This window comes from Danio rerio, chromosome 14 (assembly GCF_049306965.1).
Source record: "Danio rerio strain Tuebingen ecotype United States chromosome 14, GRCz12tu, whole genome shotgun sequence".
Classification (NCBI taxonomy): domain Eukaryota; kingdom Metazoa; phylum Chordata; class Actinopteri; order Cypriniformes; family Danionidae; genus Danio; species Danio rerio.
The window spans coordinates 43,480,422-43,503,706 of record NC_133189.1 but is presented as its reverse complement, the minus strand read 5'-3'; the positions used below and the strand labels follow the sequence as shown (position 1 = coordinate 43,503,706).

General features: G+C 37.5%; 2 protein-coding genes and 1 long non-coding RNA gene across 7 annotated transcripts in view; 2 read left to right on the top strand and 1 right to left on the bottom strand.

Annotated features, from left to right (window-relative positions):
• The window catches only part of btk (Bruton agammaglobulinemia tyrosine kinase), a 38,191-nt gene extending 23,531 nt beyond the window's left edge, over positions 1-14,660 (top strand). For both annotated transcript variants that reach the window (XM_691995.10, XM_068218779.2), the window contains 10 exons: positions 423-477; positions 3,022-3,104; positions 3,578-3,705; positions 6,452-6,526; positions 8,157-8,328; positions 9,779-9,995; positions 10,082-10,146; positions 13,448-13,566; positions 13,649-13,806; positions 13,912-14,660. In XM_691995.10, coding sequence (XP_697087.6) covers positions 423-477; positions 3,022-3,104; positions 3,578-3,705; positions 6,452-6,526; positions 8,157-8,328; positions 9,779-9,995; positions 10,082-10,146; positions 13,448-13,566; positions 13,649-13,806; positions 13,912-13,989 — 1,150 coding nt within the window. In that variant the 3' untranslated portion in view covers positions 13,990-14,660. The remainder of the gene's footprint in view (positions 1-422; positions 478-3,021; positions 3,105-3,577; positions 3,706-6,451; positions 6,527-8,156; positions 8,329-9,778; positions 9,996-10,081; positions 10,147-13,447; positions 13,567-13,648; positions 13,807-13,911) is intronic.
• LOC141377570 (uncharacterized) lies at positions 12,512-16,885 on the bottom strand. Its single transcript, XR_012389926.1, has 3 exons — positions 16,454-16,885; positions 15,615-15,772; positions 12,512-13,599 (listed from the first exon to the last, which is right to left on the bottom strand). It is a non-coding gene; the product is annotated as an uncharacterized lncRNA (long non-coding RNA).
• Positions 16,531-22,230, top strand: zgc:101583. Of its 4 annotated transcripts, none has more exons than XM_073921383.1 (7): positions 16,531-16,601; positions 16,934-16,986; positions 17,069-17,204; positions 17,299-17,355; positions 17,558-17,648; positions 18,143-18,303; positions 20,048-22,230. In XM_073921383.1, the coding sequence occupies exons 3-7, from the start codon at positions 17,069-17,071 to the stop codon at positions 20,677-20,679; spliced, it is 1,077 nt and encodes a 358-aa protein (XP_073777484.1). In that variant the 5' UTR covers positions 16,531-16,601; positions 16,934-16,986; the 3' UTR covers positions 20,680-22,230.
• The last annotated feature ends 1,055 nt before the right edge of the window (positions 22,231-23,285 follow it).

Sequence of the window (23,285 nt, the reverse complement as noted above, 5' to 3'; positions counted from 1 at the left end):
GCTTTTTTTTTCCAGCCGAAATAAAACAAATAAGACTTTCTCCAGAAGAAAAAATATTATAGGAATTACTGTGAAAATTTCCTTGCTCGGTTGAACATCGTTTGGGAAATATTCATTCATTCATTTTCTTTTCGACTTAGTCCCTTTATTAATCTGGGGTCACCACAGCAGAATGAACCGCCAAATTATCCAGCATATGTTTTAAGCATAGACTGTTTTAAGCAGCGGATGCCCTTCTAGCTTCAACCCATTGCTGGGAAACATCCATACACACTCATTCACACTCATACACTACGGCCAATTTAGCCTAAAGAAAACAAAAATTGATAGGAGGGCTAATAATTATGACTTCAACTGTCCATTCAGCAACATTTTGAACCTTTCAAACTTTTTTAATCATGAATTTTCTCTCAATCTCACAGTTGGTACTGCAAGAACATCAACCGCAGTCAGGCAGAAAATTTACTAAAAACAGAAGTAAGTATGGAGCCGTGGTGGCACAATAACATGATTGGTTTATTAATGTGTCTGTAACTTTTACATTGTAATGATTATTTAAATGTGGGACAACCAGGAGAGTAATTTCTTCTGGAGACTTCAAAATCCCCCCTGTATTAGGCTTAGACAATCATATAGTTTGTTTTAATATTATTATTAACATATGAAGAGTTTAGATGCAAAAACCTATAAGTGCCGTCTGAAATGTCCATCAAAAATGAGCATTTTTGTCAGCCTCCTTTGTTTATGTTGAGATATTTCACTTTAAAGACCATAAAAAGGAATTACTATTTGCCATAAAAGTGATACTACTAAACCCACACACAGGAGCCTGATCAAAACGCTCACTCTAAAACAAAATTTCAGACGGCATTTAGAGGTTTTTGCATCTGAACCCTTCATATTATTATATTTTACAGAATACACCTGTTGATGTTAGTCTAATGGTTTGTGCTGCACAGAAAATGATCATAAAGGGGGTTTATGCATGAAAGACATTTAATAATGATCAATATTTTCATATCATTTGCCTACATATTAAGTTTGCTGCTGAGATATGCTTTGCATATCTTATATATTATATTAGTAATTGATATTACAAAATAGTTCATAATTTATTTACATGTAATTTTGAATTAAACTTGTTTAATCTGCCTAATTGTTTCCTGGGTTTTTTATCACCATGTTCCATAAATGTATGTTAATACAGGAAATGAGATTTGAATTGAAAAAATATCCCGCATTTTGTGTGTCCCCCATCCCCTTCCATCCTCTTCCAAAAACCAAAATAGGGTATATGCACAGCTAGATTTGATACTCTTCCGGTGAACAGTTAATGTGACCTTTTTCAATTCATATGGTCCCTATTACAGAATCGATGTTGTAATCTAAATAAAATACACTCACCAGCCACTTTATTAGGTACACCTGTCCAACTGCTTGTTATCACACATTTTGAATCAGCCAATCACATGGCAGCAACTCAATGCATTTAGACATGTAGACATGGTCAAGACGATCTGCTGTAGTTCAAACCGAGCATCAGAATGGGGAAGACAGGGGATTTAAGTAACTTTGAACATGGCATAGTTGTTTGTGCCAGATGGGCTGGTCTGAGTATTTCAGAACCTGCTGATCTACTGGTATTTTCACATACAACCATCTCTAGGGTTTACAGAGAATGGTCTGAAAAAGAAGAAAATATCCAGTGAGCACAGTTCTGTGGGCACAAATGTCTTGTTGATGCCAGAGATCAGAGGAGAATGGCCAGACTGGTTCGAGCTGATAGAAAGGTAACAACAAAGGTAACAACAGTAACTCAAATAACCACTTGTTACAACCGAGGTATACAGAAGAGCATCTCTAAACGCACAACACGTCAAACCTTGACGCGGATGGGCTACAGCAGCAGCCACTCCTTTCAGCTAAGAACAGGAAACTGAGGCTACAATTCACACAGGTTCACCAAAACTGAACAATAGAAGATTTGAGAAATGTCACCTGCTCTGATGAGGCTCGATTTCTGTTGCCACATTCGGATGGTCAGAATTTGGCCTCAACAACATGAAAGCATGGATCCATCCTGCCTTGTATCAGTGGTTCAGGCTGCTGGTGGTGGTGTAATGGTCTGGGGTAGATTTTCTTGGCACACTTTGGGTTTATTAGTACCAATTGAGCATGGTGTGTGAGTATTGTTGCTGACCATGCCTATCCCTTTATGAGCATGAGTGTCTCCATCTTCTGATGGCTACTTCCAGCAGGATAAAACGCCATGTCATAAAGCACCAATCATCTCAGACTGGGTTCTTGAACATGACAATGAGTTCACTGTACTCAAATGGCCTCCACAGTCACCAGAGCTCAATCCAATAGGGCACCTTTGGGATGTGGTGGAAAGAGAGATTTGTATAATGGATGTGCAGCTGACAAAGATTTCAATATGGACAAACATCTCTGAGGAATATTTCCAGTACCTTGTTGAATCTATGCCACGAAGTATTAAGGCAGTTCTGAAGGCAAAAAAGGGGTCCAACCCGGTAAATGTGTACCTAATAAAGTGGCCGTTGAGTGTATAATTAGTTAAATAGACATCAGCATTCAAGCTTAAAACGAGATGAAAAGCTGTTTACACGCACATGCCCATCAGGATCAGGTCAGCATTAGCAGGCGAGCACAGAAAGTCTGTTAAAATATACTGAGGTAAAATACATTTTCATATTTTAAAGACATGGCGTGGGAAAATGTAATTTAATGCAGTGCTTCCTGCTCAATCTGAGACCGACTTTATATCGTATACCAATCAGGCAGTGAAGATGGTTGATTTTTAAAGTAAACAGACCTTAAACTCGCAAATTTTGTAACAGCATACAGTTCACCGGAAACATCTGACCCAGGTTACTGAAAAATGTAAAGTCCTTCTGTATACTTCTGCATATACCCTATTAAACCATTGTGTGAAACCAACTTGAATTCACCATATATGTTTGTTTACTATGCAACTTTTTTTTTCTAAAATTAACATAGAACAAAGATGGCGGTTTCTTGGTGAGAGACTCTGGCAAATTCACTGGAAAATACACTGTTTCTGTGTTCACCAAGGCTGGAGGGTGAGTTTGATCAAGTTACACATTTGTTTCACTGTTAACTTATCGAAATGAAAGTGGAAAACTGACCCAGCCGGAACAGCGATATCAATCCCTCCATGCAAAGTAGGAAAAGTCACGCTGTGTAAATTGTCACGAGATTGTTATTGTCGCTCTCTCAATTGCCCTTTGTAAGATGAACGGTGACCTGAGTTGATCATGTGGGTATGAATTTACAATAAGACCATACATTTATAATGCACAAACAGTATTTATTCATCTTTGTTAAGTCAGTTAATGGGAGATAAAGTTGATCACTGTTAGCTCACGGTGCATTAACTAATGTTAATTAGCTTTAATATGGATTATAATAATGCATAAGTAAGAGTTTAACTATAATTTATATGCTTTACAGGTGTTGTTCATTAATAGTTCATGTTAGTAAATATATTTAATAAGCTTACTGTAAAGTGTGAACTTCATTTCTGGTCTTGCAGGGAGACTTCTGGCAGCTGCAGACACTACAACATACTGCTCACTGCAGACGGCCAGTTCTATCTAGCGGAGAAGCACAACTTTACCAATATCCCAGAGCTTATTAATTACCATCAGCACAATGCTGCAGGTAAATATCACCTCAGTCTTGGGTAGCATCACTCAGAGGGGCCATTTTTCAATAGGCAAGGCAGGTAAGGCCTTGACAATGACAGTCCATAAAGCCCCGTTCAGACTGCATGATTTTTATTGTTAGCTACAGTCACTGTGTCAGATTTTGACTAGATAAAATCTTGACGTTTGGTGGGTACCAAATATGCAAATGACTTCGCAATCAATCACCGTGTGACCACTGCGACACGCATGCTGTTATCAAGAAGCTGCATGAATAACAAATCATAGCACATCCGAATGCTAAATGCTAATGAGTTTTCCCTTGTGTGTGTTTTCTGAAGAAAACAGTAGATGAGTAGTTCATTCTGTGCCAGTAAACAGCAAAACAGTTTCCCATCATCGATTGTTAACAATGCAGGGTTTTTTCAGTTTTAAGAAAAATACAATAAACTATAGTGACAAATAACTTAATTATTTGTGTTTTCCTTGTGCTGCATTCAACTGTTCTGCTTTATTATTATTATTATTATTATTATTATTATTATTATTATTATTATTATTATTTAGCTTTTTGGAATTCTACTTCTATAAAAAGTAAAAGTTCATAAAAAGTTTTTAATGTCGTATTTTTAAAATACACTAGACATTTTTGAAATATAAAATAATTACATCTCATATTATTTTGTTAGTGTCATATTGTTTATTCTGATGCATGCTGGTTGGTTGTATTTTTGCCTAGAATAACCTATGGCCATACTTTTAGACTCACAGTTAAAGGTCTTGACACTTTCAGCCCAGAAACTCTTTAGACATTATTTTAACGATCTAGGCGCAAAGTCTAAAGCGCATGGCACAAAAGCAATAAGGGCATGTCTGAATCCCTTTTGCTATTTTAAGGATGGAAAAATACACTTTGCGCCCTGGCACATGGTCAAACAGGGTTGTGCTTATTCTCTTAATGAGTTATAGATGTGTTTTGAGCATAACGTGCATTAAACCAATCAGAGTCAGTTGCGTCGCACCATAGTGCATTTGCTATTTACATGGTGGACTTTGTAAGTGGAAAAACTGAACACTTCACAAGCGAGAAAACATTTAAAAAGCAACCCGGGCTCATTGTGAAAACGTAGTCCCGCGGGCGTTTCTGGAGACCGCGGAATACGTTCCGGCGGGTACGTACGGCTGCAGTTTTTGTTTTTACAAATCCGCGAGAGGCCGCTGTTGTGCGCTTTTTCACATCTCAGACGCCTCTCGCGAGTGCGGTTCGCGCCCGCGCTGTTCTCGCGTGAACCCGCCAGAGGCCGCTGTCTGACTGACCGGATGATTGACTGCGCGACCGGCTAATCGGCTGACCCGCCCTCCTCCTTCCCTGAACCCAACCAATTTTACCGATCGACCCGCCCACCCGCTCGCTTCCCTAAACCCGAGCAACAGTTTACAAAAAGCCGTCCAAAAAAATAAAAGCCCTGATTTTTTTTTTCTACCACGTTTTCGGATTTCACCGCGTTCTCACCCTGTTACGAAACTCGTTCACTTAATTTTTGGGATTCTGTTTTTGTCTTACCTGATTGCTGGAACTGCTCTTCCCCGGACTCGAAACCGATCGCCGTGGTCGACTCCTCTCTGCATCTCGAGCCTGCCGACGTACACGGTGAGCTGAGTGGAAAAACGGGTTGCAGCAGGGAAGCCCTCCACAAGGAGGTAAGCGGTCGGCCGGCCGGCCGGCAAGCGCAATATGGAACAGCGTCACACCGCCCTGCAGCGTTCGCTTGAAAAAAATAAACGCGGCCTTACGTTTACTCTACTCCTTTACTTTCGTGGATAAGGAAACGGTGGAATCTCATTCCACTGAAGACATCCATTAGCCTACATATTTAATTTCGTTTGTTAATCGCACAGATTTGTTTCAAAACTATTTTGAAGTTCAGTTTTAATTTCCAGCAAACTAATAAATATACAATAATCACGAAGTTTGGTAAAAAAAAAAAGTGAGGTTTTCTTTAAAACAAGCAAAATAATCTGCCAATGGGGTGAGCTAAATAATTTAGTTTTTCCTTTTGACATAAGATAATTTTTCTTACCCTATCGGCAGATTGGTTTGCTTGTTTTAAAGAAAACCTTACTTAGTTTTGGTATATTATTTCTTAAAACAAGACAATAGGTTTTGCTTGTCTAGAAAATGCTTTTTGATTTAAGAATTTTTAGATATTTGGACTGGAAACAAGACAAAAAAATTTTTGCATAAGATTTTTTGCAGTGTAGTGCAAATGGATTTAATATATAAACAACGTGGTGCAAAACATAATAATTACTGTTCTTGTCATGTCTTGCGCCTTATTCCGCCTGGTGAATGATAGGGCCCTTTCACTAGCATGTAAATCACCCAATAACAGTTTGTTTTGTTCAACACCATGAAAATGTAATGTTAATGTTCCCACACTAACAGACAGACATGCAAAACTCTTGGAAATATTTTAAAGGATCTATGATGTAAATGACACATGCTTTCGAGAACCCAGCATTTGCTGATTAAGATAAGCTTTAACTGCTTTTCTATGACTAGAAATGATGGTTTTAAGCAAATTATTGAAGAACACAATATACTCTCATGAAAATCCTAAATGCGTCCAAGTGCATGATGACATTTTTGTGTTCCATAGACATCAAATGTTCAGTCATTTCAAACTCTTCCTTGTAAAAACACACACAGGGTAAAAAATACTAGTGCATAAGACATTTAATCGAAGCAAATCTGTTTACAGGTCTGGTGAGCAGACTAAAGTACATTGTGTCTAATCGGGCTCAGAATGCTCCCTGCACTGCTGGTCTGGGTTATGGTGAGTATACATTTGCTAGAGGAATCAACTACCATCGCAAAAGTAATCCCAGGAGGCACATCATATGCATACCTGTCAACATTGGAATGTGAAAATAAGGGATATGCCATTATTATATTAATAATAATAATTAATATTATTATTAATCATGTGTTTATCTGTTTAAACACTTACCCAAAGCCCAGACTTTTGCTCCACTTCAAATCGCGAGTACAGAACTCTTTTAGGAAACAGCGTCTATTTATCTCTTTGGAACGGGTCAGCTGACAGTCATGTCAATTTGACTGTTTTGAGGGTTGCAAATGAGGAGACGGCACCCGTAATGAATAGGAAAGGTAATCCCGCCGTTTTTATATTTATTTCAAAGTGTTTTCATGCCTAAACAAAGCGAAAGCACAGAACAGACTCATATTTAAGAGCAAGGGGAGGCCCCTGGTGGTTCGGTGGTATGGGTTGCGTATACGGAGCTCGGCTCTTAAATGTTTATTGCCACCCTTCAGAGAAAAACTAAAAATACGGGAAAATACCTATACGGGATGACAGCAGGATAGAACTGTAAAATACAGGAGAATCCCAGGAAAAACAGGAGGGTTGACAGGTATGCATATGACGTTGATCTTTAGTTCTATTTCGGTTGCGATGTCACGTGACAAAAATGTAATGTCAGTTTGCAGTATTTGTCTAATTCCTACTATCTGCTGACATCTAACACTGACGTAATCTGGCATTGATATTTGGATGGTTTTAGGCTGTGGCCATAACTAACCAAAATCCAATTTAATTCTAAGGTCATGAAATGACATCCATACAACGTCAAAGTCGGTAGACGTTGGTAGACGTTTATCTTTGGTTGGTTTTATGTTGTGTCATGAACTAACTAAAATTCAACGCCAATTTAATGTCATAATATGACGTCCATACAATGTCAAAAGCTAACATCATTAGTTTTTGATCTTTGGTTGATTTAATGTTGTGCTGTGAACAAACTAAAATTCATCTTGACCTCAATATGACATTGGGCTCTGGCGTCAACCCAGTTTTCATATACAATCAAAATTTAGCCGAGTCAAATGTTATCACTTGATTGAATAGGCATTATCAGTGGTTATCAGCTGATAGATATGGGTCAGTAGGGGCCTTCTGTGCCTACTGGCAGGCTCAGAAGGCTGTTATTATCCATCCACATGGATTAATGAGCTATAGATTACATACGGCTGTGACCGGAAGTTAAAGAGAATTATTTATATTATCTATTAAAATTCCTATTAATTGTATTTTATTAATATCTACTCCAACCCTAAACCCAACCGTCACAGTAATGTAAAAGCAGATCTAGATCTAGAGTGTTCTCTATTGGTATAGCTGATTAACCTTTTGGATGGATGATAACAGCCTTCTGAGTCTACCAGTCTACTGGCCCATATCTATCAGCTGATAACCACTGATAACGGCCATTCAATCGAGTGATAACATTCAAAGCGAGTGCAAAATTCAAAGATAGTCTGATGTTGGAGTCCAATGTCAATTTTACGTCTGTGTGACATCTGGTGGCTGCTGGGATTTGTTCATTCTTCAAGAAGTGCATCTATCGTATATGCTAACGGTTTCTTTTCTCCTGTTGTCGTTTCAGGATCTTGGGAGATCGATCCACGCCAGCTTACATTTATCAGAGAACTTGGAAATGGACAGTTCGGTGTGGTAAAGTATGGGAAATGGCAAGGCCGTCACGACGTGGCCATTAAAATGGTCAAAGAGGGCTCGATGTCTGAGGACGACTTCATTGAAGAGGCCAAGGTCATGATGTAAGCATAACCGTTGGAGTCTGGATTGTTTCACACAATTGCTATTGAACGAGGTGGCATGGTGGCTCAGTGGTTAGCACTGTCACCTCACAGCATGAAGATTGCTGGTTCAAATCCTAGCTGGACCAGTTTCTGTGTGGAGCCTGCATGTTCTCCCCGTGTTAGCGTGAGTTTCCTCTGAGTGCTCCAGTTTCCCCCACAGTCCAAAAACATGCGATTAAGGTGAATTGAATAAACTAAATTGGCCATAGTGAGTGTGTAAATGTGAATCTGTGTTTCCCAGTGCTGGGTTGCAGCTGGAAAGGCATCCGCTGTGCAAAACAAAAGCTAAATAGGTTGGCGGTTCATTCCGCTATACATTAATAAGTCTTGTTTTTAACGTTGATAATTGTAAGAAACGTTAGTTCAGCACCAAATAATCAAATAAGAATGTTTAAAATAAAATTAAAATTTATAGTTATATTATATTGTAATATTACCATTTTACTGGATAAAAAATACAGCTTTCTTGAACATTTGACACTTAACTCAAACCTTTAAATGGTATCATAATTGTGATTATAATTAGTGACATAATTAAACAGCACGACTGTTTTTTTTGTGTTGAAACTTATAAGAAACATTATTTAAATACCAATAAAGCTTATCAGATTATGTAAAATAGGAAACAGTTACATTAAATTGTAATAAGATTTTATTAAATATAAGTTTTAATGTAAATTTTATAAAAAATACAACTTTAGCAATTGACTTTTTTTTTTTAACTTTTACATTGGAACATATCTGGGATTATAATAAGTCCATTTACTGGATGATTCAGTACATATTTAATAATTTTGGTACAAACCATAACTAATCTTGACAAACTATATATCATATTTTTTTATCATATATTATTTATTGGTGTGACGGTTAAAGGGATAGTTTACCCAAAAATGACAATTTAATTGATATTTACTCGCCCTCAAGTGGTTTCAATCCTTTATTCATTTAATCATTTTCCAAAATCTCTATTCTAGAGGACGTCACCGCGAAATGAACCACCAACTATTCCAGCATATCTTTTACACAGCAGATGCCCTTCCAGCTACAATCCAGTTCCGTGAAACACCCATACACTATTCAAACATACACTACGGCCAATTTAGTTTATTCAATGTACCTACAGCTCATGTCTTTGGACTGTGGGGGAAACTGGAGCAACCAGAGGAAACCCACACGAACACGAGGAGAACATGCAAACTCCCCACAGAAATGCCAACTGGTCCAGCCGAGATTTGAACCAGCAACCTTCTTGCTGTGAGATGACAGTGCTAACCACTGATCTACAGTGCTGCCCCAGAGTTTAATTTGTTGGCAAAAATGACTGCATCTTATAAACATTATTATATCTTATTTTCATTCATGTTTTTATCAGTAATATATAATTTCTTTTGCGGTAAACCTCTAGGAAACTCTGTCACGGAAACCTGGTACAGCTCTATGGTGTGTGCACGAAACAAAGACCCATCTACATAGTCACAGAATATCTCGCAAATGGATGTCTGCTGAATTACTTGCAGGAGGGTCTCTTAAACCCCACGAGTATTGCGCTTCTTGAGATGTGCAAAGATGTCAGCGAGGGCATGAAATACTTAGAGGCCAATCAGTTCATCCATAGAGACCTGGTTTGTATAATATTCACTGCCAATCGGAAGAGACATTTTACCATCAACATTTCTAAAATCCTTTGTTTTTGTTTTTGTCCTGCCAGGCTGCAAGGAACTGTTTAGTGGACTCAAATGGAACAATTAAAGTGACTGATTTTGGATTGTCAAGGTAATTGGATGAAAAGTATTTAAAGAGACCATGTGATCATATGATATAATTTGTCATGTTCCTTTTACTTAATGTGTAATGAATCTGCGCGTGTATGAATGTGTGTGTGCGTGTGTGTGTGTGTGTGTGTGTGTGTGTGTGTGTGTGTGTGTGTGAAAACACTTCACAAGGCTCCATAAGAAACCTTTAAAAATGATGGAACCTTTTCATTCCATCTATGGTTCTTTAGTTTGGTCTTTGTGAAATCAAAATGTAGACTGTTTATTTTGCTAGCTCACATATTTTAAGGTGTATTAATAATCCATGTTGATTTTCCAGGTTGATTTTTTTCTTTTTTTGTTTTGGTAATCAATCAAATCAAATCAAAAACTGGATCTTCTTTGTGTTGACGTCAACTTGACTTACACAGCAACTGCATAGTAATATTCTTAACCCCGCCCCTCTTACTGTTAGTTTTCTTTGAGAGAATAATGTGAAAAAGAAAGCTCCGCCCCCTACTCAATATTCTGTTTCAGTTGAAAGTATAACAAACTGAAATAAAAGTCTCCAGTTTGAATTAATTTTAAGATTGTAGTATCCCAAAAACTATTACTTACCACTTATCACTTATTTTCTCTAATGCCGAGTTCAGGCTGCATGGTTTTCAAAGTAGTCGTGTCACGAATGTTTTCACACTGCATGACTGTCTGGGACAGCGTTCTGTTGGTGGTGTGTTTACACTGCAAGATGGATCGGCGACAAAGGGTTTCAAACTGCATGACTTTACTATAGGAAGAATCGCAGACAACTTTGTCTAAACTACGTTTCACAAACAAACACAGACGAGTAGTGACATGGAAACACGAGGTCACGTAGTAGCCTATATATTTTAATATTAACTACATAATGAGAAAGAAGACTTTAGAGGGGTAGAAAATCTACTTATTTTACTCACATGACTTTAAAGGGAACTAACATTAGCAATTTCTCTCAAACTTTTTTTTTGACTTGGTTGAGGTTGCCCGGTTGCTCAGACCAAATTTGCACTAGTTTTTCCTCCATTTCTTGTGTCCAAATCACTTTTAACTTCTCCCCCATCCTCCCGATGGCCTGCAGGTATCCACCAATGACTGTAAAAGGTATCCACAGTTGTGGGCGCTGTTCTCTCATTGGCTGTAGGTAATCAGTCATACATACATTTTCTTGTCGGCTTAGTCCCTTTATTAATCTGGGGTCACCACAGCGGAATGAACCGCCAACTTATCCAGCATGTTTTACACAGCAGATGCTCTTCCAGCTGCAACCCATCATTGGGAAACAACCATACACACTCATTCACACACATACACTACAGACAATTTAGCTTATTCAATTCACCTATACTGCATGTCTCTGGACCTGTGGAGGAAACCGGAGCACCCGGAGGAAACCCAACTGAGACTCGAACCAGCGACCTTCTTGCTGTGAGACAACAGCACTACCTACTGCAACACCGCGTCGCCTAGCTGTAGGTAATCGGCGATGTTACTTTAGATCAAAACACATTTCACACAGCTCCAGATATATAGCATTTAGGGTGTTAGCGACTCATCTGCAATTCTCTCAGATCACGTCTTTGATGGTTAACACTGTGTGATCGTTACTCATATGAACGAGCACCGATTTGCCTGTAATTTCAGGCATTTGTCAGCAATTTCTCAAAGCCTGTCGCCGAGTCAAAATCGGGGCTAAAATCATGCAGTCTGAAGCATAACAGAGAGCATGATCCAGACCTGATTAAAACTATATATTAGCTTAATGTAAAGGGATACCCAAATAAAAAAAAAAAGTGTGATGGCGTCTGTTTCAAGAGATTTACAAAGAAGGTTTTGTCAGAATCTCTTTTTGTTTAGTTTTTTTAATTTTCTCTAAAAGCCTTGGAAAAGAAAACTAGCAGTCTAGGTAAGAAGTGCTGCATTTCTGACAAATGGTTTAGGTGTTTGGTCAATCAGAGTTGACCATACTGTGCTTTTCAGGAGGCTCGTTGTAAAAACCAGAACCCAATCGGACAGAGTTTTAGACTGGGAATAAATTTGTTGCAATAAAGTACAACATGTGACAAAAAAATAAATTAAACTAAAACATGAAAGCATATTGACGCTTGTGAAAATTATGACCTTATAAAATATCAACATATTTCCTTTTTAAGCTAAATTATTTACATATATATATACAGTTTAACAGACCTTTTAATTTATTAGCCCACCTGTAAATTGTCCCTGAATCTTAATAATATTAATATTAATATTAATATTAATAGGGGGTGTTGTGGAAAAAAGATTCTGGTCTGCAAAAATATTAGTCTTTAAGTCAAACTTTTCAAAAAATGACAAAGTCTGAGATCTTCGAAGTCTTTAGACGAAGCAGTTTATTGTTACAGCATCAGTAACAACAGAGAGGTCGTTCGAGTGTCTGCCGAACATAGGCTTGCATACAGTTTAAATACATCTCTGTGTCTTAATACTCCACCCTAATTTACACATTACACACCTCCATCAGCTCCTCCGCTAATGGGATCTTAACTCTCTTAGGTGCCCGCCACCAATAAAGTCTCAGGGTCTTTTAGGGGTCTTACCCATGTCCAGTTAAGGTCTTTCCTTCCTGCTTCAAAAGCGATGACTCAGCCAAAAAACAATGCTCAACAATACATCTTGTTCACTGAACTGTCAACTGTAAGTTCAGCTGAAGTTCATAAGTGCTCATAATTCTTTAGATGTCAGTACAAGTGTGTGGGCACACGTGCAGGTGTGCTTTATCATGAGTTACAGAACAGAACGCAGGTGTCCTTATGGCCTTGCTTCCATAAATCAACCCTCATTGTGACATTAATGCTGCTCTTCTAATTTATCTTCTCATCTCTGACTGCATTTACACAGAATTACTTTTTTATTTACCAAAGCACACATACCTGATAATAATGCCACAGGTATGGGTAATACTATAATAGATAATAATACTGAAATCACTCAAATAAGCATATAAATGAGAGTAATACATTCATCAGAAATTCATCAAGACACAATGAAATCCCCAACAGGGGTTAATAATATTAACCTTAAAAGTGATTTTAAAAAAAATTAAAAACTGCTTTTTATTCTAGCCAAAATAAAACAAATAAGACTTTCTCCAGAAGAAAAAATATTATAGGAAATTCTATGAAAAAGTCCTTGCTCTGTTAAACATCATTTGGAAAATATTTAATAAAAGACAAAACAAAATCACAGGAGGGCTTATAACTTTGACTTCAGCTTATTATTACTACTAACTGTTGCTGTCCTTGCAGATATGTTCTGGATGATGAATACACCAGCTCTGTCGGATCAAAGTTTCCAGTGCGCTGGTCACCTCCTGAAGTCCTCCTTTACTGCAAGTTCAGCAGCAAGTCAGACATCTGGGCATTTGGTGTGTCACAGCTACATTTTCAGCATAGATTACCTTCAGTCAATAAAACAGTGCTAATTATTGTTTATTATCTCTCTGACAGGCGTTTTGATGTGGGAGATTTACACTCAGGGCAGAATGCCGTACGATCGGTGGAACAACACAGAGATTGTGGAGAAGATTTCTGCAGGACACCGGCTTTATCGTCCACAAATGGCCAATGAAAATGTCTTTGCCATTATGAACAGCTGTTGGCATGAGGTATATATAGCTGTGTGTGTATACTGAACATTTTTTTTAATCTAATATCTTATCTGATAATTCAAATGTGATTTGACAAACTAAAGAGTTTGCCCTTTTTTGCAGAGACCCGATGAGAGGCCCACGTTCCAGGAACTTGTTGGGGTCATCAAGGATTTGCTTTTCAGTATGCAAGAGATATAACTACTGTGCATCTGTAGACATGAAGGATACAGTCCACCTAAAGCAATCAAGAATCATTATGAAAGCTGTCTTGAATAACCTTCTCAGTTCATTTCTTTTACCTGAGAAACCCAGTAATGTGAACGATGAGTTACATACGTTTTCATATATTAGTGTAAGTTTGAAACATTGCAAAAACAGGAGATTGAAATGTGATTTCTCATTAGATATTTCACCCCCCCCCCTCCTCTTCCTGCATTTTCCTCAAAGCTCTGCTGTATTTATAAAATTTCTTTCAGTTTCATCTAAAAATAAAATGTACTTTTTAATATCACAATTATAATAACAAGCAACATTAACAGTAAAAACTACGCATGCGTATGCATAATGCCTGTGTGTTGATTTTTGTTGATTTGGCTGTGTATTGATATACTAAATATATAAGTTTAACTTAGTACAATGTAAAACAAAGTGTGATCTAGAATAAATCTAGTGTAAATATATCTGTGTATATTTTATTAAAAACATTCTCTCCTGTGAATGAAATCTGAGGGGTATTTAATTAAAGACTACACTTCATCTTCTTCATTTAGCTGTGTACTGAATAAAATAAGAGCAGTTTCCAGTATTTGACTGGCTTTTTATCACATTTCTATCACTTTATTCCATTAAAATTGCATTATGACAGCAAACACACGTTTGAGGTTGTTTTACACGGCAGCATAATTTGATAAACATTATCCTACATTACATAAAAACTAACTAACTGTAAAATGGCCTCAAAAATAATCCATTCTATCCATGTTACACACGTTTATTTTATGTCATTTGACTTGTATGATGGGCGAGGTAGTGGCGCAGTAGGTAGTGCTGTCGCCTTACAGCAAGAAGGTCGCTGGTTCGAACCTTGGCTCAGTTGGCGTTTCTGTGTGGAGTTTGCATGTTCTCCCTTCCTTCGCGTGGGTTTCCTCTGGGTTTTCCGGTTTCCCCCACAGTCCAAAGACATGCAGTACAGGTGAATTGGGTAGGCTAAATTGTCCATAGTGTATGAGTGTGTGTGTGGATGTTTCCCAGAGATGGGTTGCGGCTGGAAGGGCATCCGCTGTGTAAAAACTTGCTGGATAAGTTGGCGGTTCATTCCGCTGTGGCGACCCTGAATTTATAAAGGGACTAAGCTGACAAGAGAATGAATGACTTGTACCATATTGATTTTAAATTCATTCATTCATTTTCTATTTGGCTTAGTGCCTTTATTAATCAGGGGTTGCTACAGCGGAATAAACCGGAATGAAATTATCCTGCATGCGTTTTACGTAGCAGATACCCTTTCAGCCTAAACCCAACACTGGGAAACACTCAAACACTTTTGCATTCACACCCACACATACACTATAGCCAATTAAGCTTATTCAATTCACATATACCGCATATCTTTGGACTGTGGGGGAAACCAGAGCACGCGGAGGAAACCCACACCAACACGGGGAGAACATGCAAACTCCACACAGAAATGCCAACAGGTCCAGCCAGGGCTCGAACGAGTGACCAACTTGCTGTGAGGTGACAGTGCTAACCACTGAGCCACCTTGCCACCCTGTTTAACAGCATTTGTGTGAAACAATCCAGACTCCAATGTTTATACTTACATCATGACCTTGGCCTCTTCAATAAAGTCGTCCTCAGACATCTTTGACCATTTTAATGGCCACGTCTTGACGGCCTTTCCCATACTTTACCACACCAAACTGTCCATTTCCAAGTTCTCTGATAAATGTAAGCTGGCGTGGATCGATCTCCCAAGATCCTAAAATGACAACAGGAGGAAAAAAGCAACCATTACCGCACAAATTTTTATTAAAAAATATAACAGTCAAGTAAATGCATTTTGTAAACATATACATGCAGTTCTTGGGGATCCGGACGACACACAGACATAAAATTGGCGTTAGACTCCAAAATCAGACTAACTTTGGGTTTTGGTTGTAGCCTATATGAAAATTGTGTTGACGTCAGAACCCAACATCAGTTTTGAGATCAGACTTCAACGTCAAGATACACAACACAAAATCAATCAAAGGTCAATGGCTAATGATGTTCATGCCACCTCTAGCAAGATGCCGCCCATGCAATTGCCCATGCCCAAATCTGCCACTGTATGTGTTTGACAGCTTGCTCCTTTCACATATAGTTTAGCTTACGTTTAAACTCAAGAAAGCAGCAGAGGGGTTTCACAAAAGATAAAGTAAACAACTGTAAAATGGTCTAAAATATCTATCCATGTTGCACAATTGCATTTTATATCAATTAACTGTTGTTTAAAATGTATAGCTATTTTAAAAGGTATAAAGTAATTTAAACATTTGATATTAACCTTTATTGTGCATACTTAGACTGCTTACTGCTTCTACATATAGTTTAGGTTTTGTTTAAACTCAAGAAAGTTGCACAGGGGTTTCACGAACAAACTAGAAAATTCCCCACCCACCCTAAAACGCGTTGTAAAATGCACAGAGAGGATTTGACAGCTCAGAGGTTAAACAGCAATATCTGGCAACATGCTTCACATTCACTTCTTCCAGGAAGTTTATTCACACAAGACTTAAAACGCCACCGATGGACGAAACTAAGGCAAGGTTGGTTGATTTAAGAATAAAGTAACATGTATTTCTTTTAAAGGTTTTAATAGTACAGCTTTGAATGTGATTATAAATAAGCGACGTAACGTAAAACAACAACAGCAGCTAAGCAAATCCCATTAAGCTTATTTCGCAAAAAAAAAAAAACTAAAAACCGTTCTCGCTTATAAATATTAGTGATTAAAGCATTCACTGCAGTTATAAAAGTTTAATGGAGATGGACACAATTGTTTTGAAGAACTAACGACGAGAAAAGCAGCAGTGAGTCACATGATTTTCTTTCTTTTTATCCTGTCAGTGTTTTAAATCGTGATATGTTCCCTACATAGACATCACTGAGACGCGTTCTATCGTTTCATATGATGGTCGAAATGCTACCTAGGTAGGCAGCTCGCTAGGTTTTTAGATAGATTTCATCGATATAACTTTAATATCTTACGGGATTTTATTCTAACTGCATTTAGATGGATGTTGCAAACCGCTCGGACTTTTACATTGGTCTGGCGCTTGCTGTAAGCTCCACTATCTTCATCGGTGGCAGTTTTATATTGAAAAAGAAGGGGCTCCTACGTCTGGCATCAAAGGGGTCCACTAGAGCAGGTGGGTAAAATGCATGTTTCCCTTACATATACAATACTCTTGTATATATGAAATGCATTGATTTTTGTTTTGTTTTTGTGTGTTTCACTTTCAGGTCAAGGAGGATATGCATACCTAAAAGAATGGTTGTGGTGGGCAGGACTAATATCAAGTATGATATAATTGTTCTATGTTTTTATTTACCATTAATGGAGATTAATTATAATGTTTAAACAGAATATGTTTTCAATCAGACGTTGCATGTGTCCGTGATTGGGGATTTCAATAATGTGATATTGGTATCTATGCATTAATATATTATTATGGACACCACAGCAACTTTTTGTTTGTGTGTGTGCGCATTTCATTTTCAGTGGGAATCGGCGAGGCTGCAAATTTTGCAGCATATGCATTTGCACCTGCCACATTAGTAACACCACTGGGAGCACTGAGTGTATTGGTCAGGTAAATATCTTGATTTATAATATTGCAAAATATTTAATTCTTTCTGATTTGATCAATTTTACAGTTTACTTTTACACTAATTTATTTCTGTGTTAGAAAAGATGAATCTTTTGTGTCGCACAATTCTTCAAAAATCATTGCAATAGATCACAATAGTTGGTTTTTGGAAGTTAAAACCTCCTTCATATCCTCCAGAGGGAAACTATTTAAAATAACTGTTCATTCTTTAAAGAAAGACCAGCCATGAATTAAAAAATCTATGCTACCAGCTATGTAAAATATTATTTGTTGTGTTTTGTTTTTTTTCAGGATTTTTCACTAAATAGAAAGCAAATACTGTATTTGTTATTAATTACAATATTTTGCCAAACTCTGTCGATCAATAAAATGCATGCTTGCAGGTTAAATGCATTAACAATCATTTTTATAAGCCTCGTACAATCTCAAACAACATTTCATTTATTATTATTTAATTTAATTCATTTTTTTGTCAGTGCGGTGCTCTCATCATATTTCCTGAGTGAACGACTGAATATCCATGGCAAGATTGGCTGTTTGCTGTGCATCTTCGGCTCTACGGTTATGGTGCTCCATGCTCCACAAGAGGAAGAAGTTGCTTCTTTATCTGCAATGGCAGAGAAACTCAAAGATCCAGGTAATGTTCAGTTGAATGTAACCCTTTACAGTGCAGCATGTATAAGTACACCCCTCACAAATCTATCTTTTAAATTCATATTTTTAATAGTAGCTATATAATATTATATTTGTGCAAATACATTAGATTAGTCAGTACTGAAGCCAAATCTGGAGCTTATCTAACAAATAGCTTGCAATAACGGTCCAACAACTAGTACACCCACATTTATATGTTAGAAAGACATCAAGAGAAGCAAAAAAATACTCGGTTTCACGATTATCACTGTCTCTCCACTCCCCTAATAGCTGGTGTGTGGTAAGCGCACTGGCGATGTTGTCCTGTGGCTGCCGTCGCATCTTCCAAGTGGATGTTGCACATTGGTGGTAGTGTGGAGAGAACTGATGTATTTATTCGCACTTGGTCACCATATCTGGACAATATAAACCTTGCTTTATGTGACATTTTGAAACTGGGAATGACATAATGAATATATAGACATTCATTCATATGTATTCTGTTTGCATCAAACTTTTAACTCTTCCTGCCATATTGTAATATTTGTAACATAATAGCTTATGGCTTTGTCCATATGTATGTTTTAGTAAATGCAGTTATGTTTGGTGTCAGGCATTTTATGTTGTGTTTGTATTTTTGTTTTGTGTATGTCTTAAAAGAAAAAAACAAATAAAAAAAAACATGTAAAAAAAAAAAAACAGTAACAAAAGATGACTTCCCTCAAATTAGATTGTATGTTTTCTTGCACAACTAGATGTTGAACTCATGAAAAATAATTGTGTGCATTGGCCAAAACTGATTAGCTGAGGTCACACCGAAGCGACAGCCAACAGAGGATTCCTCTTGGTCTTAAAATCTTTTTTGATGAGTTATTTTCACAATTTATGATGGCAAAGCAATCAATATAGGACAAATGAGCTCATGTATGGGACGAATTCTGGACTTTTGTCAGTAGCTATGTTTCAATCCACCTATTTTATGCGCATTTTGCAAATTGTTGATGGAAACGCCATGATCCGCATAAATTTTGAAAATGCGCATAAAAAACTTATGCGCCTAACTGGGTAGGATAAACTTTTTATTCGATAAGAAAAGATGCGCATAAACTGCGATGGAAACACTTTTACAGCACAAACTCCAGCATGCGCATTAAAAAAGTTCATGTGATTTTGTTTAAAGAGATCATGTGATGCTTAAAATGTGTGTGAATGGATAAAACGTCAGGCTGAGCACATTATAAAACATCTGAAATGTTGTTTTGGTCATTATAAAACGCCTAACCGTTTCAGTATTAATGTTATTATATTATTAATGACCTCCAGAATCAAGAGCGCCTGTGCTCCGCGTCTGACACCTTCAAACGCCACTGCGCGCTCAATGCTTGTCAGGATTGTCTTCTGAGGCGCATTCATTTAGAAAAGATTGATGCAGCTTCTCCTACTGCAGCAAATGCAGTTTTTACTGTTGATATTTGGCGCCAGTTAATCAGGAAGTGACGATTTTGTTCGTTTTGACTCGTTGGATGGAAACGATGCTTCATTCGCACAACTTTTATGCGATAATTAAGTTTTGCGCATAAAGTTTATTCGTATTTTTGGATGGAAACATAGCTACTGAGGGGTGGGTCTTTCGAACCACCCGAAGGCCCCTGACTACAGGCCTGAGTTATCATATCGGCCAAATTACCACTACAGTACGCTTCTGTTTCTCATTCTAGTCATTTATTTTTTTCTCTCATGACCCTCAGGATTTATTGCGTTTGCTGTCTGCATCGTCGTGAGCAGCCTGGTCCTGATTATCTTCGTCGCTCCTCGCTATGGTCAGAAGAATGTTCTGGTCTACATCCTCATCTGCTCTGTCATTGGTTCATTATCAGTGTCCTGCGTGAAAGGCCTCGGCATCGGCATCAAAGAGCTGTTTGGTGGAACGGCAGTACTCAAAGATCCACTCTTCTGGGCTTTGCTCATATGCCTCGTGGTCTGCATCAGCATCCAGATCAGCTATCTAAATAAAGCCTTGGACATCTTTAACACCTCGATAGTCACACCTATTTATTACGTCTTCTTCACCACATCTGTCATGGCCTGTTCAGCCATTTTGTTTAAAGAGTGGCTTCGGATGTCCACTGATGGGGCTGCTGGGACTGTCAGTGGCTTTCTTACCATCATCATTGGTATTTTTCTTCTGCACGCGTTTAAAGATATTAACTTTAGCTTAGATTCTCTTCCTTTGTATCTGCATCATGGACTTCGAGGCCATGCGTATGTCGCTTTGCCCACCGATGAGAGAATTGATGAAAGCAGTCTGACTAAAGAAAGAAGTGCAACGTTTTTTCCTGACAGTTCAGATAAGAGGAGCAATGGCACCTTTATTGCCTAGTTAATAATGCTTGATGCTAGTGACTGCAGTGTGCAGCTTATTTTGCAAACCATTCACACTGTGAGGGTGCTTTAATTAGGCTTTTATTATGTATTTTTGGGGTACTTTTACATGATAAAAATTTAACTAAAATATTTAAAGTTTTCATAACCATCCATTAGAGTAACATATTAGTTAAGGGTTCCACCTCTATTATTAATAATTTATTGATAAATCAGACATCTTTCGCCATAAATAACATTAAGAAAGCCTGGGAGGAGGACTCTCAGATGATATGTGGAGTGGCGTTCTCAGTCAGGTTCACTCATTATCCATTTGTGCTCGACATTCTCTTCCTCAGTTTAAAATAGTACATAGAGCTCGTATATCTAAAGTTAAATTAGCTCAAATGTTTTCTAGTGTACTTTAATGCAGTGGTTCCCAACCTTCTTTTGCCGTAGACCCACTTTTCCTCTGAAAAAATATGTAAGCCCCCCCTCAACAATTAATGATATTATCGCTCATATAAGTTTGCAGTAAGGATGACAAAAGAATGTTGTTTTCAAACAAATGTTATGCTCATTACTATATCTAGATTTGTTTATGCACAAATAATAGCCTAATGTAAACAAAGGCTTTTTAACTGAAAAATATAAGCCTTTGGCCTTTAAATTGGCCATATATATTAGTTGCAAATTTTTTTAAAGTTTCTTGTCAGTAGCTGTGACGTCCCTTATCTTATTTTGGGTGTGCCAATTCTTTTGCCTTGCGCTCAAAAAATACTTGTCACAGTACTTAGGATGGATGAGTCGTCTGCAAATATCTTATTAATTTGGACGGCCTCAAGCATTCGCCAGCAAAAACTCTGGTGCAGATAATACACTGTGGCTGGGTCAGGAACTCTTTGCTTCGAGATAATGGAATAAAACTATAGGTCAGCTAACTATCTTGGTATTTCCTGCATTTCATGTTTCCAATATTGCTAGTGCTGCGATCCGAAATGCTTAGAGCTCCCTCACCTGGATCCAGTATGCTTGGGTTATTACTATTAGCTGCTGAAGGGAATCAGTGAGATCCTTTTTGTGGAAGATGAATTACAAATTTGTCCATTTTTTTTTTTTTGGTCAGTCAGGGGATAAAATGAACTAAAGCAACATGATCAAACACACATGATCGTGCATACATTTTGGATTTGCCCTAAATTTGAAAAGTTTTGGAGATCAATATTCGGTAACCTTTCTGTTGTGCTTCAATATAGATTAGAGCCAGAACCACTGACTTGTGGCAATATTTGGAATCGTCCCAGAAGACTCATGTTTACCTGCTTAAAAGAGTAAGATTCTTGCCTCCTCTGGAAAGAGCCCCTTCCACCCATCTTTATTCAATGGATCAGAGAGATTATGTCTTGTCTTTACCTTGAAAAAATTAGATGCTCTTTAAGAAGATCAGGTAAATAATTCTATAAGATATGGCAGCCTTTTATTAATTATGTTGACTATATTAATTAATGCCCCACAAATATAAATGCATATATATTTTTTTGTTTTGTTTTGTTTTTTACATTTACATTTAGTCATTTAGCAGACAATTTTATCCAAAGCGACTTACAAATGAGGACAAGGAAGCAATTTACACAACTATAAGAGCAACAATGAGTAAGTGCTATAGGCAAGTTTCAGGTGTGTAAAGAAAGTGTAAGAAGCAAAACATTAGTAAGTTTTTTTTGTAGTTAGTGGAGGAGTCAGAGAGGGAATTGCCTTTTAGTAAGGAAAGTGGAGACTAAATAGTTATTATTATCTTTATAAACATTGCTGTGGGGGCGACGCAGTCATGCAATTCAAGTCATTTATTATTTTGCATGTTCAATTCAATTCACCTTTATTTGTATAGCGCTTTTACAACGTAGATTGTATCAAGCAGCTTCACACAAAAGATCATGGTAAAAAGAACAGTGTAGTTCAGTTTTCAGAGTTTAAGTTCAATTCAGCATGTTCTCCCAGTGTTCGTGTTTTTTCTGGATTCAGTATAGATGAATTGGGTAAGCTAAATTGTCCGTAGTGTATGTATGGGTGTTTCCCAGTACTGGGTTGCAGCTGGAAGGGCATCGGCTGTGTAAAAACATATGCTTGATAAGTTGGCGGTTCATTCCACTGTGGCAAACCCTCAATACTAAAGCGACTAAGCAGAAAAGAAAATGAATGAATGAACATTGCTATGCTTCTCCAGATACTTGTAAATTTGGACTGATGTAATTAACGGCTATGTTTTGTTCTATTCTTGGTCAGGGTTATGGGGTTTGTGAATGGATACATTTGAAAGTTCATAAAAATATTTTAACAAAAAATTAGAAGTTTTTAGTTTGACGTAAAAGTTGACAATGTTGTCAAAATCACCAAAATGAACACTTTACAATTTGTAGAAACACCATGTATATCTGCACACATACTGTACAGTCCTGTAATCTGATATGTTTTGTTTTGGTCTATTGACCTTATTTTTCATGAACGCTTTCTGCTTTTTATTATTCCTAGTCATTCTCCTATAGGCAACTGAATTGGAAGTTCAAAAATGAGCTCACGTCCACATTGCAGAAAAAGGTCTATAGACTGAACATGTTTTTCACTAAT

Bases quoted from the DNA above. Each gene is read 5' to 3' on its own strand.
- zgc:101583 (XM_073921383.1), top strand. From the start codon at position 17,069: ATGGATGTTGCAAACCGCTCGGACTTTTACATTGGTCTGGCGCTTGCT. The intron at 17,356-17,557 runs GTATGATATAAT...TTTCATTTTCAG, and splicing joins GTGGGCAGGACTAATATCAA to TGGGAATCGGCGAGGCTGCA. The intron at 17,649-18,142 runs GTAAATATCTTG...TTTTTTTGTCAG, and splicing joins GCACTGAGTGTATTGGTCAG to TGCGGTGCTCTCATCATATT.